The sequence below is a fragment of the Lacerta agilis genome, chromosome Z, assembly GCF_009819535.1.
Source record: "Lacerta agilis isolate rLacAgi1 chromosome Z, rLacAgi1.pri, whole genome shotgun sequence".
Taxonomy (NCBI): Eukaryota; Metazoa; Chordata; class Lepidosauria; order Squamata; family Lacertidae; genus Lacerta; species Lacerta agilis.
Genome location: NC_046331.1, coordinates 19653631 through 19669944, shown reverse-complemented (window position 1 = coordinate 19669944; position 16314 = coordinate 19653631). Strand labels below are relative to the sequence as shown.

Genomic DNA, 16314 nt, shown 5'->3' with positions numbered 1-16314 from the left:
GATTTATATCAAGTTGAGGCTTGCAGAGGGGGAAACATCACAGTGGAACGTAGTCTCAAATGATGTTTTAGAGATGTGATAAAGTTTAGAAACACAACAGCAGGGGTAGGTAAAATATTTATTGAAAGATGTTCAAAATCCATTGTAGTCCTTTCAATATCCATGCTACAACTGAATGCTGTGAGCTGTATAAAAATGCATTTTTTAAAATATTTGTGGAGTCAATATCAAAAAATAGACTAATGGTGTTAAGGCACTTGAAATATAATTAAATATAGTAAATTTGCATAAGAGAAAACTACTTTGTTCAGTATAGTAGTAGTTACCTCTATTCAACTTTTAATGAGAAACATAATTTCCCTTACCCCATACCCACTCCCTTCAAGAAAAAGCACTATGTTTTTCTTATTCTATGTTGTCAATCACACCCAGTATTAGGCCTGCCTTGAAGGAAACAGTGTTATCAAGCCAAGAAGCAGGAGTTCTGAATCAATACAGTTCCTAGAATCCTTGTAAGATTCCTTCTAGATTCCAGTTCCTAGTATCCGCATGGGCTGCAGGATGAAAACCAAGCAGATCATTTTCTTTGAACATGGAAGGAGCTGGGGAATGCAGCAAAAGCAGAAGAAACATAGGCTTTCTTATAAAGTTTACAATCACTAACTAAGATTCATTATACATACTGGGATCTTCTCTCTCTCACCCCACACATTTCCACTGCATTCAGAGGTAAAGAAAAGCAGTGGAATATTATTACAAGGCAATGGCAAAAGCACTGACATGTTTGATGCTTTGTCCTGCATTCTGCATGTTCAGATTTAAGAGATGTTGCCCCAAATTGGCATTGGAAATCAACTCCTAGAGACAGGTTTCCATGTGAAAACTGCTGTGTGAGTGAGGTCTCAAATGCACTGAAGAGTTCTGTGCTCCACACACACACACACACACGCACACACACACACACACACAGCGCACCTAGAACAGTAGGTATGTCATTAACATACTGGATCAGGACCTTATTTTCAGCCCATAGCAAGTTGGCAATATGAATAGCTTTAACAGTACCTTTCACTTGTTTGGAAGACTAACACAATAGCGAATTGGTACTATCAAGGCTGACCACACTGACTTTGTTTGGCTGGTTAATGTGTATACAGCAGGCTGCTCTGCACAGAGAATCAGATCCAGGCTGTGCACCTTTTAACACAAATTATTGAGGATGCTTCTTTATTGAACAAAGGTATGCTGGGGCTACAAGCCCATATGAGTCTCAACATCAGAAAACACTTTCTGGTAGTCATGAGCATTTGCACTGTGCATGGAGTAAGAGGATGATGCACTGTACTGAAGGAGTTCTAGTGTATATTACAAAGCAAATAAATGCAAACAGCCCCCCCCCCAATAATTATGACAGCAGTATTGCTGAAAGATAATCCCAGGGTTTGAGAGAGAGAGAGAAAGGCTTATGGAAGTCACATTCAAGTTATGTACTTTTAAATTACGTACTATTTTTTTTTTAAGGAGTCAACTTCTCTTCCCAGTTGGCTCTGCATTGGAACATGTTGCACAGAAACCAAGGTTAAAAATTTCATCATAGAATCATAGAGTTGGAAGGGACCATGGCGATCATCTAGTCCAACCACCTGCAATGCAGGAATCTTTTGCCCAACATAGAATCAGATCACCTACAAGATGAACATCTGCCTTACAAAGAGGGACCTACTGAATGCATCTGCAATGAGTCCTTTGCAATAGGGGAGAAAAATATGGGCAAAATGTAAAGTCCCTGTAGGTGCCAGAAATACAATGCAGTGTATATAACAGTTAAAGCCACAGCCCAAAGGACTGCATAGAAAGCTGCACATGAACACTGTACTGTTTTGGGGCACCTCCCTCCCTTGTGAAAGCAGCCCTCCCTGTGCCCCCCCGCCCCGCTAAAAGCCACCCTGAAACCCAGATGAGCTATGAATAGGTCCAGTAGTTCATGAAGCGACAAGTGGTGGTGACTGTGATTATCAGGGTGTCTCTATGCATAACACAGAGGCACTAACATCTGCATAAGAGGGTCTTTGGACTGTTGCCTGGGAATTAAAATTTAGTTTTCTTTTAAACTAATCAGAAAAAGGAACCCAGATGCAAAATTATACTAGACTTAAAGTAAATGGAGAAAAGAGCATGTATCTTAATACTCCCCATGACTTTTAGGGCAAATTGTCAAGGCACTTGACATCTTTGGTTTGGTGTGCAACAGTCTCATTCCCATTCATTTCAAATGGAGGTAGCATGGTCCACATATTTCACGCTTCAGGAAAACAGCAGAGATGCAACATGCTCTAGCTCATTAGGAAGCTGAGAGAGAGAGAGAGAGAGAGAGAGAGAGAGAGAGAGAGAGAGAGAGAGAGAAAACAAACACACATTTTTCAGGTTACCAAATCAAAATAAGCAATTATTGCTCACAAATCCTAAAGACTCAAAGTGAACACACACTGATTTTAGAGAAATGTAAAATGTACTTGGCATCAGAGTATGCTGCATTTAAATTTTAGTTAGCATCATTTGGGAAGTGTGACAGAACAGCAGCAGATGAATTCTTAGCTCAGGGTCCTCTCCCTCCAAGTCCCAATTAGACAATATGTCTGCAGGCAGGAACCTGTGCACTCCATTTGTATACAGCACGTAGGCCTAGCATATTTTAGGGACTTGTCCAAATACTTGTCCAATGTATGTTTTTTTCTTTAATCACAATACAGAAAAGGTAGTCTTGTCTGGTTATAAAATAAAGATTCCCCCCTGTGGTTTTAACCCTGTGATGTACTGCATTGTGCATTATGAATGCTTGCTTCCCTTGACCTGGATTATTTATCTTCTAACTTGCTTGTTTTAAAAAAATCAATCTAATTCATATTCTTCATAAAACATTTATTATTTATTTATTTAAACGTATTTTTATTAAAGATTTCTTGGTTTACAAAAGTATGTGCAATGTCTCTTTTTTCAAGTTACATTTTCCTGCAGATCAGTTTCATTTGTGAAGTAACATTAGTGTTACTTCATAAAACACCAATAAGGGGAAAAAGTGACACCATGTTCACGATTCTCTGTTTAAGTATTATTAATAGTTTGGAACTATCCAAACAAACTATGCAAGTTTCTTTTCAGGTACGCTCGATGTCAAAATACTATTAAAATGCTATTTACTGGAATAAAGGGATTTTAAATAGCAAAAAATACATACCTGTATGGATAGCCATGGTACTTAGATCTAAATATTGAGAGCAGCCAACTGAAGAACAAGACCACCAAACCGATGCCAGCCATACACATTACTGCAGGAAATAATTCACAAAACAAAGTCAGCTTGCCAAAACAGCATGAAAATAATCCTTCATTAAAACTGAAATTTAAAGAACGCTTACTGATTTTCTAACTGCAGTTCCAAGTGAATTAATTTGCGAGAACTCTCAAAAGGAGCAAAAGAGGCCATACAACTTAGAAAACCAGCAATAAGTAACAAACCTATTCATACTGACAACACAACTGCCAAGTACCAAAATATTTTTTATAGACACACACACACACCTGCTTTTCCCATCATGGCATTCCCTGTTTAAAAATGCAAGCCCACTGCATTCCAGGCACAGGAAAGGAAGAAAGAGAATGCTGTGGTGTCAGAATTGACCAGAAGATGGCGCTGCAATCCAACATTACCATCCCTGCCAGGTGAAGGGAAATCTGGTACAGTACTTACTTTTTCTCTTCACTACTTCCAGGTCAGAAGTAGCAGCTTCATGCAGGAGCACCATCCCAAGAGTAACGCCAGCATCTGAGAAAGCTGTTTAAGGCTAAACCACTTCAACAGGTGAACAAAAGTATGGCACATTCCTATCCAGTTTCTTAATGCTAAGCATTTAGAAAGATCCTAACTTTTGCTCTAGTTGCAGAGATTGCAAGACTGAACCAAGTTTGAACTCAGCAACTTTGTCCTAGCATTCTGGGTTGAACTACAGAAAAAAAGGAGGAAGGGTAAGAGTCATTACGTTTTAGGTCTCTGCATTCTCAAAACCTTGCTAGATTCCCGCCCACCCCACCTGACTTCTGTTAGCTGAGCAACCAGCTACTGCACTGCTTTTGTGCTTGTTATCTTTTATGCAGAATTGGAAGCAAGAGACAGTAGCAAGGGGAGCTGGGGGGGAGGGAAATCACTGAATTAGGGATGGGGCGGGCAGCATAACTTACACAATGTTAACCAAATCAAATAATTCAAAGCAGCTTATAAAGACAAACTTATTGAGTCAAAAGCTTTCAAGGATTACAACCAACTTCACAAGCAATGCCATTTTCAGTTTATACTAACAGATACAAACTCAAGAAGCACAGAGAGGGAAATGCACAGTCTGTGGCACTTTGAATTTACAATTAAAAGCTTAAACAGATAACCCCAAGGACCGTTTATAACAAGAGGTAAAAATACAAACACCCTAAGCATACCCATCCTTAAAAATAACAGCAGTCCTACTGAGAGAGGAGCCACTGAAAATAATGGACACACATTTAGATGTATTCATTTCACTGAGTCTACTCTTAACATACAGTCATACCTTGGGTTACGTTCGCTTTGTGTTACGTTTTTTTCGGCTCGCGAACACAGCAAACCCAGAAGTGTTTACTTCCAGGTTTCGCCCTGCGTGCATGCGCAGAAGCGTTCTGCGCAGTTTGTGCATGCACAGAAGCGTGATATCAAGCTTTTGCGCAAATGCGCCGCTCAGGTTATGGACTTTTCAGGGTGCGAACGGCACCCCAGAACGGATTGGGTCCATAACCCGAGGTACCACTGTAGTTGGCTACCACCTATATGAAAATTTAGCAGTTACAATGATTTTCCATTCAAATAACCACACCTGACTGGCATCAGAATTCAGCAACTACTTGCTTGATCTGATCAATGATTTCTTTAGAAGGTTGTAAAGTCACTGATGCAAACCCCAGGAAACTTTGGCTAGATCTGGTCAAAAGGCTTTCACACTTAAGTATTTGTTGTTAAGAAGGATACTAAACAACAGAACAATGTGTGTTTCAGCAACAAATTGAGCTTGACTGCTCCCATGAATATAGCTCTGCAAGAAAAGGGTTAAAATTATGCAGTTTTGATTATTTCATATTTGATTATAAAATTCCAGAGCTAAATTTGCACATGCTCACACACAGATCTACATGGGGATGAAAAGCCAGGTTCACTCAGTCTCCATACTTGCTTAAAAGGGATTCTGCTGACTGCAAAACTGTTCCAATCAGTAGTTATTCCCAGAGCATATTACTGTGGTACCTGCCTTTGCAGGTCAGCTAATGCACCATGCGATGGTCCATCTCCTGCCAGGAACTACAGAAATATTTCAGGATGTGTAACAGCGATTGCTTTCTACATTTAAAATGCTGGCTTTAACCTAAAAAGGCAATAGCCCAGTCCCCCTAGGCTAGAGACTGCTTTGTTACTGCCACCTATAACAATCTCAAAAAGCAAGGAAGAGCACTCTTTCAGCAATTCCATCTACCCAAGAGCCAAAGAGAGTCAGAGAGAAGCAATTGTACCTTATTTGACCAAGAGAGGAGTGAACTAGTGGTTCCCAATTAGTTAAGTTCTGTGGACCCCCTTTGCTTCAAAAGCCAAGCCATGGACCCCTACTTTTGAAAAAATTGCTCTCTCTATAGTACTTTTTATGTGAATGGTGCCACAGACCCCCTGGGAACCACTGCTTCTTTTTCCAAAGCGTTTGCACCTGCCTTGACCAGAAGTTGGAGCCATAACCCAAAATACCATACCTCCCAGCCAAAGGGAAAACTATCCAGTTGGTTTATGAAATGCATATATGTATTTTAAAGACAACTAACAAAACTGCATAAAAGATTTGCTTCCAAGGGATGCAGTTTCATTTTCTCCCTAAGTATAAGATATGAAAAGGAGCAACAGGAACCACTTAAAAAGGTTACTGGTCTTTCTAACACACACTCCTTATCCTCTAAGAATTGTGCAACTTCCATTTAAGTGTATTCAGATGAATTTACTATCACTGTTTGGTTTCTGAAGTTGTTGTTGGGTTTTTTAAAAAAATGTTTATCGGTTTTGCATAAATAAGAAGTGAACTTAGAATAAAATTATACCTCTCCCCCCCCAATACAAAGTCCCCCAATGATACCCACTGAAAATGAGCATATGGGTCGATTGGTCCCTGTCTAATTATATTAAAATGCCCTTCCATGTGTTTTCAGTGGCCTATATCGATGTTCCTTTGTTGACATAAGAAATAAGAGTAAACCAAAGATTATAGAAGTTCCTTGGGTTTTTAAATGATCTTCTATAACCAGATGAAACGCCAGTGAAAAAATTGGAGAGGGTACTTGTTTAGCACACCACCACCTCCAAATCCAAAAATAAGATGCCGTAAAGGGATTTTCTATGTCTGAATAAGCATTTTTACAAAATTGCCTAAATGGATTGTCCCTATAGGAACGACAATTCACAATACATTTGATTTGTATCTACGCAGTTGGTCCAATCCCTGGATTACTAGTAATACTGTATGATCACATCTTGCACACAATTAACTAGCACAATTTCAACCTCTGCGGATGAAAGCTGGCCAGTTGAAAGCCTGCAAATTAATTGCATGCAAGTTGGAGAGCTTAAAAGCTCCTTTTGTTCTGGGTTGTCTTGGCACACAAATAGCTTTTAAGCTCTCTACCTTGCTTACCAAGCTCTGGGAGGCTTCACAAGTTCTTGTGGGAACTCAGATTGCCCTGTGAGATCTTGTGAGAAACTCCCAGAAGCCACAACAGAGCCTCCCATAGCCCAGTATGCGAGTAGGAGAGCATAAAAGCTCTCTGCCTTGCTTGTGGGGGCAAGACCTGTTCAGTTTACCAGCTCTGGGAGGTAAAATTGCTCATGCAGGGGTGGTTCCAGGGGTGTTCAGATATATACGTTTTTGTTCTGTCCCTGGAACATAACAAGATATGATCATACTTCATACTTAGAAAAAAGTGCACCAAGAACTCTGGCCAGTAAATTTCAATGGTGGGAATAAATCCTACTCACAAGTCAAAAATCAAACAAAAGTATGTATTCCAAAAAGAATTACAAACTTAAGCAAAGAATGCAAACTTTAACAAACAATACAGCTTCAAACTCACAATGATACATGTGGCACAATAATTTGTTACAGTATTTGTTACAATACATAAATTTACATTCGAATGTTGCATAATGCCGTATATAAAATTTATAAAACTTATAATTTAGAATTCGAATGTAAATTTATGTATTGTTTGATATTACCAGCTGATGAAGGTGTCCACATCGAAACAGGGCCCTGTCCTGGTTCTTGACCCAGAATCTACTCTTAACTTCAGCTCAATACATGAAACGGCCATTCTGAGTATGGACTAATATGAATTTGTTGTTACTTTAAAACTTTTGTGTCTTATACTGTAATGAATTATTGTGCCACACATATCATTGTGAGTTTGAAGCTGTATTGTTTGTTAAAGTTTGCATTCTTTGCTTAAGTTTGTAATTCTTTTCAGAATACATACTTTTGTTTGATTTTTGACTTGTGAGTAGGATTTATTCCCACAATTGAAATTTACTGGCCAGAGTTCTTGGTGCACTTTTTTCTTGGTACATTTAATAACATACTTCATACTTGTCAGGGGGGAGTCAGATGCAAGTCAGTACGAAAGACGCAAGGCTTCATTGTCAGTGAAGTTAACTCTTTATTCAATGAAACTTTATACAACTCAGCAACATTTCCCAGCAGGTATCGCAGCTATGGAGCAGTTGCCAGGACTGAAGATCCCTGACTTGCGCCCTTTCTGAGGCTCTTCCTCTCCCAGATATTTCCCAAGCGTGCCTCTGGTCCCTGTTCTGCCCTCCTCATTATTCTGCATATTCTTGGAGAACAAGAAGGAGGGGACCTTGTTGCAGCAGGAGAGGGAGAGTCCCTGGATTCTTCAGCAGCCTCTTGATCCCCCTCCTCTGCTTCAGTCTCAAGAGTCTGAACTGCTCCCTGTCACCAATACTTCCTTACTCACTAAACCCTGTTGCACATTCAACATCCAGCCCTTCCTTCCAAGCCTCCCCCTGAACTCTCCTGAGCATCCCACCACCAATCCCCTGCTCTGGGGTTTCCACTGGGGGTTCCCTGGCTAGTGCCACCCACCACTCCCCTTCACCCAGCCAGTCCATATCACTGTGCAGAGGTGACGTGGTGTAACACCATCCAATATTACGTACTGTATCACCCCCCTGTGAAGTCAATTGAAATAATACTCAGTGTGACAAACAAGGTTTTCATTGTATATATGTATAAATGATAGGATCATATTTTGCCAATTAAAAAAAAATCCACCCTTCAATCATTCTTGGTATGAATCTAAATAAGCAGAGAGGTGGTGGCAGATTAAAACCCGCATCGACTTTCTAAACATCTGGGCCAGCACAAAAAGCAAGGGAGACAGAGGGCAATCCTGCTTCATGCAGGAGCTCTGATTGCAAACCATGTTCCAAAATATCCACAGAACTCCTCTGATCAAGGTTTAAAGTAGATTTATAAAGAAGGTCCCCATGTTAAACCTTTGCAAGTTTTCAAACAGAAAACTCAATTCCATGTGCTTCTGCACTTTTACTAAACATGGGGTGGCATTGAACTCAGTCTTACTCATTGAAATTAATGGGCATAACTTAATCACGTCCCTTAATTTCAGTGGGTCAACTCTGAGCAAAACCAAGTTGAATACAAACAAATCCAGGATACATAAATTTTGAATCGAACAGTATGTAGTGAAAGGAAATAGGAGGCAAAAACGTATATATATTTAAAACTGAAAATGCGAGATTTAGAAACATTACTGTGACCAACAGTTTGTGAGAATCCGAAAGCAATGAAGTGTTGCTTAAAATAACCACAAAATTTTCACTTTTAGCACAGCCTAGAAACTCTCAGTTTCACATTTAAGAGGCCTACAGGTATGAAAGACAGAATCTTTAACAATAAACTGAAGGAAGGAACATGCCTAATCAGGGACCTCTTTAACAGGCAGAGTGTGGCAAAAAAAGATTCAGGAGGAGAGAAATGTATACTAGCTACAATAATCTACACACTTCAGTAAAAAGTGTATCACCTATTCTGAATACTCCTGTTCTGTATCTGTTACATATTCTGAACCTCCTATTCTAAATACACCTATCCTGTATCAGTTACACTGGCAGCCCCTTTGCTTCTGGAAGAAGAAGAGAAGAGTTTGGATTTGATGTCCCGCTTCCAAAGGAGTCTCAAAGCAGCTAACATTCTCCTTTCCCTTCCTACCCCACAACAAACACTTTGTGAGGTGAGTGGGGCTGAGAGACTTCAGAGAAGTGTGACTAACCCAAGGTCACCCAGCAGTTGCATGTGGAGGAGCGGAGAAGCGAACCCGGTTCACCAGATTACGAGTCTACTGCTGTTAACCACTACACCACACTGGACTCAATTCAAAGTTGGTTGTGGCCTTTAGAACCCTAAATCGTTGGAGACTAGGTTGTCTAAAGGACCACCTATATCTGTGAGTCTGCCCAAACAGGAGTCCTGCTCTCTGGTCCATCAAGCAAGAGCTATTAAACAGTGTGAGTGCAAGGAATAGTGCTTTCTCCCGGGGTGGGAATCTCTGGAACTCTTTGGAACCAGAGAGACACTCTGCTGGTCCTTAGAAAGTCTCTCAAGACACATTAATTGAAGTATGTGGTTGAGTTGTTTGACACTTGAAAAAATACTTAGTAGCTGCTGCTTTTGTGGGATGGGGGTTGTATGTTCATGTGTTTTAGTTTTACAAATGAAGGGGAGTATATGCTGAAAGACATGTTAACATATTTTAAAAAGTTATACTGGAATTTTGATGTTTGTTTGTTTTTTAAATGAGCACTTACCACTTGACCTGAATGGGGATTCTTATGAGCATATGGTGGCCCTCTGATGTGATTCCACATTTGCCCTGATGTCATTGCCAGAACGAAACACTGGAAACATGTTGAGAAATCAGCAAACATGTAAGCACCAAGAAAGACATCCCTGAATCAAACATTGCTCACCTTTTCAGAGACCTCAAACAATGCTGGTCATTAATTTGTTTCCACTATTTCCCCACAGCTTTAAATTTCAGATATATTCTGAGCCTGTGCCCTAGTTGAATCCTCAAAATGAGTGTGTATTTAATTTATGCCCACATCTTGATTGCATATTACACAATCATGTGACATAGCCAGGAGCGTCCTGTCCACAAGTGGACAATACTGAACATGCCCCAAGCAAAGCAATTAAAACCCTTTTTTTAATCCAACAGAAAACAATAATTTCACAACTGCATCTTTCCTGCAATAAAAGAGCTCCCACTAAGGAATGAAGCTACTTTATTTCCTTTAAAACGTAAACTCACAACAATATTCTCCAGATTTCCCTCTCCAAGGACAGAGAGGTTCAACCTCAGACAAGAAGATCTGACCTCATATGCCTGCTCTATGAAGCTGCAGAAAGGTCCACAGCCATTATCACTCTGATATCAGAACTCTGATGCTGGAGAGAACAAGAAGGCATATTATAGAAATGGAAGTGGATCTGCAGGATCCAAAGCTATCCTGTTTGCTAATACTCCCCTGGAATGGGGGACAAGCTAATGCAGCCCTTCCATCTGAATCAGTGGAAAGGAAACTGTTGTTAAAAACCAGAATGACAATCTGTTTTTTACACTGAAAAACAATACAGCCAGATCGCGGTAGATGCATGTATAGATGCATGCAAGGAATAGGCCAAATGATGAAGAAGGATGGGAGAGGGATCCTGGGGAGTAAAGAGAAAGCAAAATAGTTACAAGGTTATTTGCTTACCAAAGCAGCAAAAGCCCAGCCTGTCTTGTTATACAGAAAATCCATGTTGCTTCTTCTTAAGTATACAAGGCCACCGATAACAGCGAGCAGCAGCCCCAACATCAAGGGCCCAGCATAGTTTGGAGGCCTTATCACACGGATCTATGAAAGTCAACAACAGTTTGCACATTAAAGCAAAATGGAAGAATTCTGTACAAAAATATATAGGCACCAATAATTCCTGAACAGTTTTACTACTAGAGGGATAGGTAAGTTTTTGAGAATGCAGCAAAGCTACTTCAATTTCTAAAAAAAAAAAAAAACTAAAGGAAAATTGCTTTTGAGTAGTAACACTGAAGTATACAAATAATTTCAATATTTTAATAATATTACACTCTGTTGTTCTCATAAACTACCTCAAAGTAGGTTACAATTAAACTATATTCAGGAAGCACATTACAAAAACATCTGCTTTAAAAAGAAACAGTTTCCTCTTGTGTACAAAACCTCAGAAATAGCACAAAGTATACTGGACCACAATGAAGTGAGCATTTCAAATTGAGATGTACCACTGAGGCATTCCTGCTCTAAGTTGCAGTAAATCTTTCCTTACAGGTAAATGGTGCAGATGCCCACAGATCTCTAATAAGAACCTTTAAACAATTTAAAGCTGCATTTATTAAATGCATACTTATGTGGGAACAATCCCCACTGAACACAGTGGACTTACTCCCAAATAATCATGTATAGGATTAAGCTGCAAGAATAATACAAAAACCATAGCAAAGGGTTGTCGCTGGATTTTAGAATGCCCTGAAAATAATTTGAAAAGTGACATAAGAATATATTTACTAAGATACCAGAAGTATTTTTAAAAAGACACTCCAATCACTAACAGTTTTACCAGGATGCTCATGATGACAACTGGGAAACATAGGAAGCAACAAAATTTGCAATCGCCTCTCCATACAAAAAATCTAACAGTTCAACCCACCGACCCTTTCTCCATCCACCATGGAAAACGTGATTTCATAGAGCACAAAAATAAGGCCAAGTAAACTGTTCTGGTTCAAAAGAAATAATTGTATTGAGTGTATGCATATGGTGGAAAAGATGCCCAAGTGCTCATGAACTTGTTCTCTTTGTGTGGCAGTCCTGCTATTTGAGGCTAAGACAGAGGGTCAACAGAACAATAATATATTTATTTATATTACAGTTGGAAGCAAAACATTGCATAGAAGTTGAAGTCTGGCCTTTACTTACATTGACATCAGTTCTATCAGCAACCCAACGGGCTAGCTGTTCAGCAGCAAAACCTCGTACTTGCAGTTCGTATGTATCACCTTTTTTCGGTTTCCCTTTTGGTGGGAAATTAATGAAGGTTGGAGCAGAGTTCATGTTGAGCTGTATTTTTTAAGAAACACACAGAAACGTACTGTCACTCAAATAGTCTGTTGAGCTGCTACCTAAAATCCATCCTCTGAAATGGATCTCAGATTCTGAAGTTATCCAGGCATTATAACCTGTGAACCAAAACACATAGGTCTATGTTGCAAACTCCACTGTCTCACATAAATACCAGTAGTTGTACTATTAGGTTACCAGAAAAGCTTATTTCTTACCTCACACTCCACTTAGTCTGAAATGCTCTAGAGAAGCAGGTTATTACTTAATGTGCAATCCTAAATATTAGAGCAATATTAAGTATGTTTATGTTACTGACTCCCCAGTAAGTATAAACAGTTTTTATAAAACAAAACAGTAATGAATATCTTTTTCTTAATCTTAGTCCACAAGTATAGCTACGCAAGAAGCACATTACCATTTGAAATACATCAGAACCTTCATCGAAATCAACCATGGCAAAAAAGATCCTGTTTGTGAATGCACTTGAGTACCGCCATGAGTTTGCCAGAATCTGATATTCTTCATCAGCTTGCCTACAAAAATGTAAGAAAGTGCTGTTCAAGCATCTAACCATGTCAAGAATTAAAAGCATTTAGCCCATCAGAAGTTTCAAGAAAGTAAGCCCACACTTTCATACTAGCTGTAAAAAGAAACTTGAACAGCAGCAATGATCATGCAGCCACAAGTCACCACTACAACAGAACAGCATCTGAACAGACAGGGATGCATATACTTCCTGGCGTTCCCACAAAGTTGCAATTTTGCTTTCTTTGAAAAAAGCCTTTTATACAGTAGGATTCAAAGACCCACATCACTTAGTCTCAGCTAATGAAGTACGGTACCAATAAAGAATGTCTTTAGCTGGATCCCTCATGTCAGTGAGCATTTCTTTGAGAATATTTTTATAATTTGAGAACAGATGGTACTCCAGGTGTGAGTAAGTAGAATTTAAATCTTTAATGCTAAATGCTAAACCAGTTACAGTTGGCACTTCAGGTGTACACAGGTAGAATTTAAGTCTCTGTTGCCAAATGCTAAGTCAGTTAAAGATGTTGGTCTGTGAATCAGGTGCTTGAATAAGGTTAAGCAAGCACAATCCCTACATGTATTGTCTGAAGAGACATTCTTTCTGTCAAATTCTCTTCATAAGAAGCAGGTATAGTAATTTTAACTTAAAAAGCAACTCCCTGTGTATGACTTTATATCATTTCTTAAAGAATTATTTTCAAAATATCACAATGATTAATTGCTACTTCAACCATCTTTTGGTACACCTGATTTTTTGAATGCTAGCATGGTGTTTTCCCCTTGAGTACAACAGAATAAGCTTGAAGTAAAAAGGATAAAACAAAGAAGAAACACTGTGACACAAAAAAAACACAAGGTTTTCTGTAATAATGAATTTTCAAGTAATTTAAATCCATACTTGCACACAACACATTGTCTGTGAGGCTGAAGCGCAGTGAACATAACAATCACAGAGTAGTTTCTTGGCGGTGCCTTTATAAGACGACGAAATTTATCACCGTTCAGTCGAATAACCGACCGTTTGCTAGCCCATTCCATCAGCTGATTCACTTTTTCTGAAAGAACCATCTAAAATATAAAATTGGAAAGAAGAAAACAGTTTCTGTTAAACAAGTCTACTAGGAGTCTAAACTGCTACAGCTTAATCTGAACAACCATGCATGACATTTAAATATGCATTAGCTGCATGATCCCAGAATCAGACCCAGTTCCTAAGCTGTGTTGGGAGACTGAGAGTGTAATATTTATTTCTTCTCTTTAGCCTTTCCAGTATGTTATCCTTTCATCTCCTTCCCAGTACCATTTCTTTACAGCAACTAGCACTGATAAATCAAGGTGAATATTCACTTCCTCAGTGCTGCTTGCAACAGCCTCTCCAACTTTGTGTCCTACAGATGTTGGCAGACTACAACTCCCATCAGCCCCAGAAAGAGTGGGTAATGGTCAGAGGCCATGGAAGATGTCCAGATTATATGGAGTACACTAGACCCGTTCACAGCATTCAACAATGCAACCAGCAACAAGCCTTTGATTCTATGAACTTGGCCACACAACAATAGACATGCCAAGGCATCCTTAGATGCTGCCCCATTCTCAGTTCTCTCCCTCATCACCTGCCATTCACTGCCTGGCTAAGAGTCATAATCGTCGGATCCTCCTCAGCGCAGGCAGCGCCCGTCGTTTACCCTACGTTACAGGAAAACGCGCCCTCTTCTAGGTATCTCTTGCTAAAATCTGGCGGCACTAATTCGCTTGCGCCTATAGCTGCAGCCCGGTCGTGCATAAATTAGACGAAACGTATTCTGTTTAATTGCAGTGTAACTTGCAGCAACTGAAGGCGCAGCCAACAACTTTTTCATTCATTATAATCTTCATCATCGTCATCACTTGTTATGAATCTATCTCCCCACCAAGGAACTCTGCGGCGGCAACTCCCACACGAAGACTCCCACAGGACTGCAGTGGGAGAGACGAGCGGCGATTAAGCGGTGCAAAGTGCTTGAGGCGCGGGGGGGGGGCACTCTGCACATGCTCGGCAATCCTGTAGTCCGTCACACACACACACACACAGCTCCTCCTAGGATAACCGCGGGCCTAGCAAACAGTTGTTGGCGAGCCTCCGTAAATTGGGCCCTGAGAGTAAGAAAGGTGGGCGGTTGGATGACCTCGGTGTGCCCCTCTCCCTCTCCTCCTCCTCCCCACCTGGATCGCGACCGCATTGGCCCTCCTCCAGCCGGCCCCACTCACCTCCTTCTTCTTCTGCCCTCCGACGCCGGAGCCGGCCAGCACGGCCAAGAGAGCAAGAGCCAGAACCCTCAGAAACGCCGCCATGACTGAACCGGCCTCCCTTCCTTCAACGACAGGCAGAAAAGCCACTCGCGGGCAGCCCGGCGCCCATAGGCCAGGCCGCGCGTCTGGCCAACACCGGATTGGGTGAAGGGAACTTCCGCTGCCTAGCTATTGGTCCGCTGCGCTTCTTCCTCTTTCGCTAAGTCTCCGCCCCTACCCAAACTTTTACTTTTTGGACTGGAAGTGGAGGAGAAAGGAGTTCGGGGGGGAGGGGGAGGGGGAGGGGGAGGGGGAGGACGCGTCAGACTCCCGTTGACAAATGAGAATGGGGTAAGCTGTTGCGATATGATTGGCCGCCAGAGACCGGTTGGGCGGACTTCGTGCGGATTGACAGGCTGTCTTTGGGTACTGCGCCAGACGGGAGGACTTTGCACTCAGCAGCCCCCAAAGGGAGGGGTAAGAGGGAGGGGTAAGAGTGATGCGTCAAGTTTAAAAGACAAGCTGTTTATTAATTATTTACTATTTCATAAAATTTATGCACCATTTTTTTAAATTTTAAAAAACCCGAAACTGGTTTATGAAAAATATAAAACAATAAAATTATCAATAGGAATAATTAACAGCAATAATAGTGTAAGACTTTTTAAAAGTTAAAATAGCAATAGAGTAAAAGTAAAAGTAGATTAAAACTCGCACCTGCTACGTTAATGATCATTTTACCTATTTATGTAAAACATGTTTATACCACCATGTTCAAAAAGGAATAAAATGCAATTTAATATTAGAATGCAATTTTCTAATAAATAATAAACTGAAAGCCAGATAATCATAAAAGCATCATTAAGATTTGTGCATTTTTCTGGGGGTACTCAAGGGCATGTAGTTCTGGTACCCTTTTCTTTTCAAATGTTAAAAGTGTGGCAATTACTGTAACCACTTCATGGTGAGTACCGGCACCCCTTTTTTCTAAAAAAAAGCAATCAATGATTAAGAACATAAGAAGAGAATGTAATGAAAATGCAACACAGATGTTACCTGACCCTGGTTAGACTGGCAAAAATGTATAAAAACTTTAGTGATGTGTCAGTTACAGGTAGGTTAGGTAGCCGTGTTGGTCTGCCATAGTCAAAACAAAATAAAATAAAAAAATTCCTTCCAGTAGCACCTTAGAGACCAACTAAGTTGCACACGAAAGCTCATACCAA

General features: G+C 40.3%; 1 protein-coding gene across 1 annotated transcript; it reads right to left on the bottom strand.

The window, feature by feature from the left end:
• Positions 1-1506: 1506 nt before the first annotated feature.
• Positions 1507-15231, bottom strand: MAGT1 (magnesium transporter 1). The gene is made up of 10 exons (XM_033137540.1): positions 15068-15231; positions 13719-13888; positions 12708-12825; positions 12149-12289; positions 10907-11047; positions 9953-10042; positions 5051-5114; positions 3749-3823; positions 3236-3326; positions 1507-2349 (listed from the first exon to the last, which is right to left on the bottom strand). Exons 1-10 carry the CDS (start codon positions 15149-15151, stop codon positions 2334-2336), a joined length of 990 nt encoding a protein of 329 aa, XP_032993431.1. The 5' UTR covers positions 15152-15231; the 3' UTR covers positions 1507-2333.
• Between the last annotated feature and the right edge of the window lie 1083 nt (positions 15232-16314).

Excerpts from the sequence above, each read along its gene's own strand:
- MAGT1 (XM_033137540.1), bottom strand. The coding sequence starts at position 15,151 with ATGGCGGCGTTTCTGAGGGTTCTGGCTCTTGCTCTCTTGGCCGTGCTG. Across the intron at positions 12,826-13,718 it reads AGACAATGTGTTGTGTGCAA|GCAAGCTGATGAAGAATATC; the intron begins GTATGGATTTAA and ends ACATTTTTGTAG. Across the intron at positions 3,327-3,748 it reads GGAAGTAGTGAAGAGAAAAA|TAATGTGTATGGCTGGCATC; the intron begins GTAAGTACTGTA and ends TATTTCCTGCAG.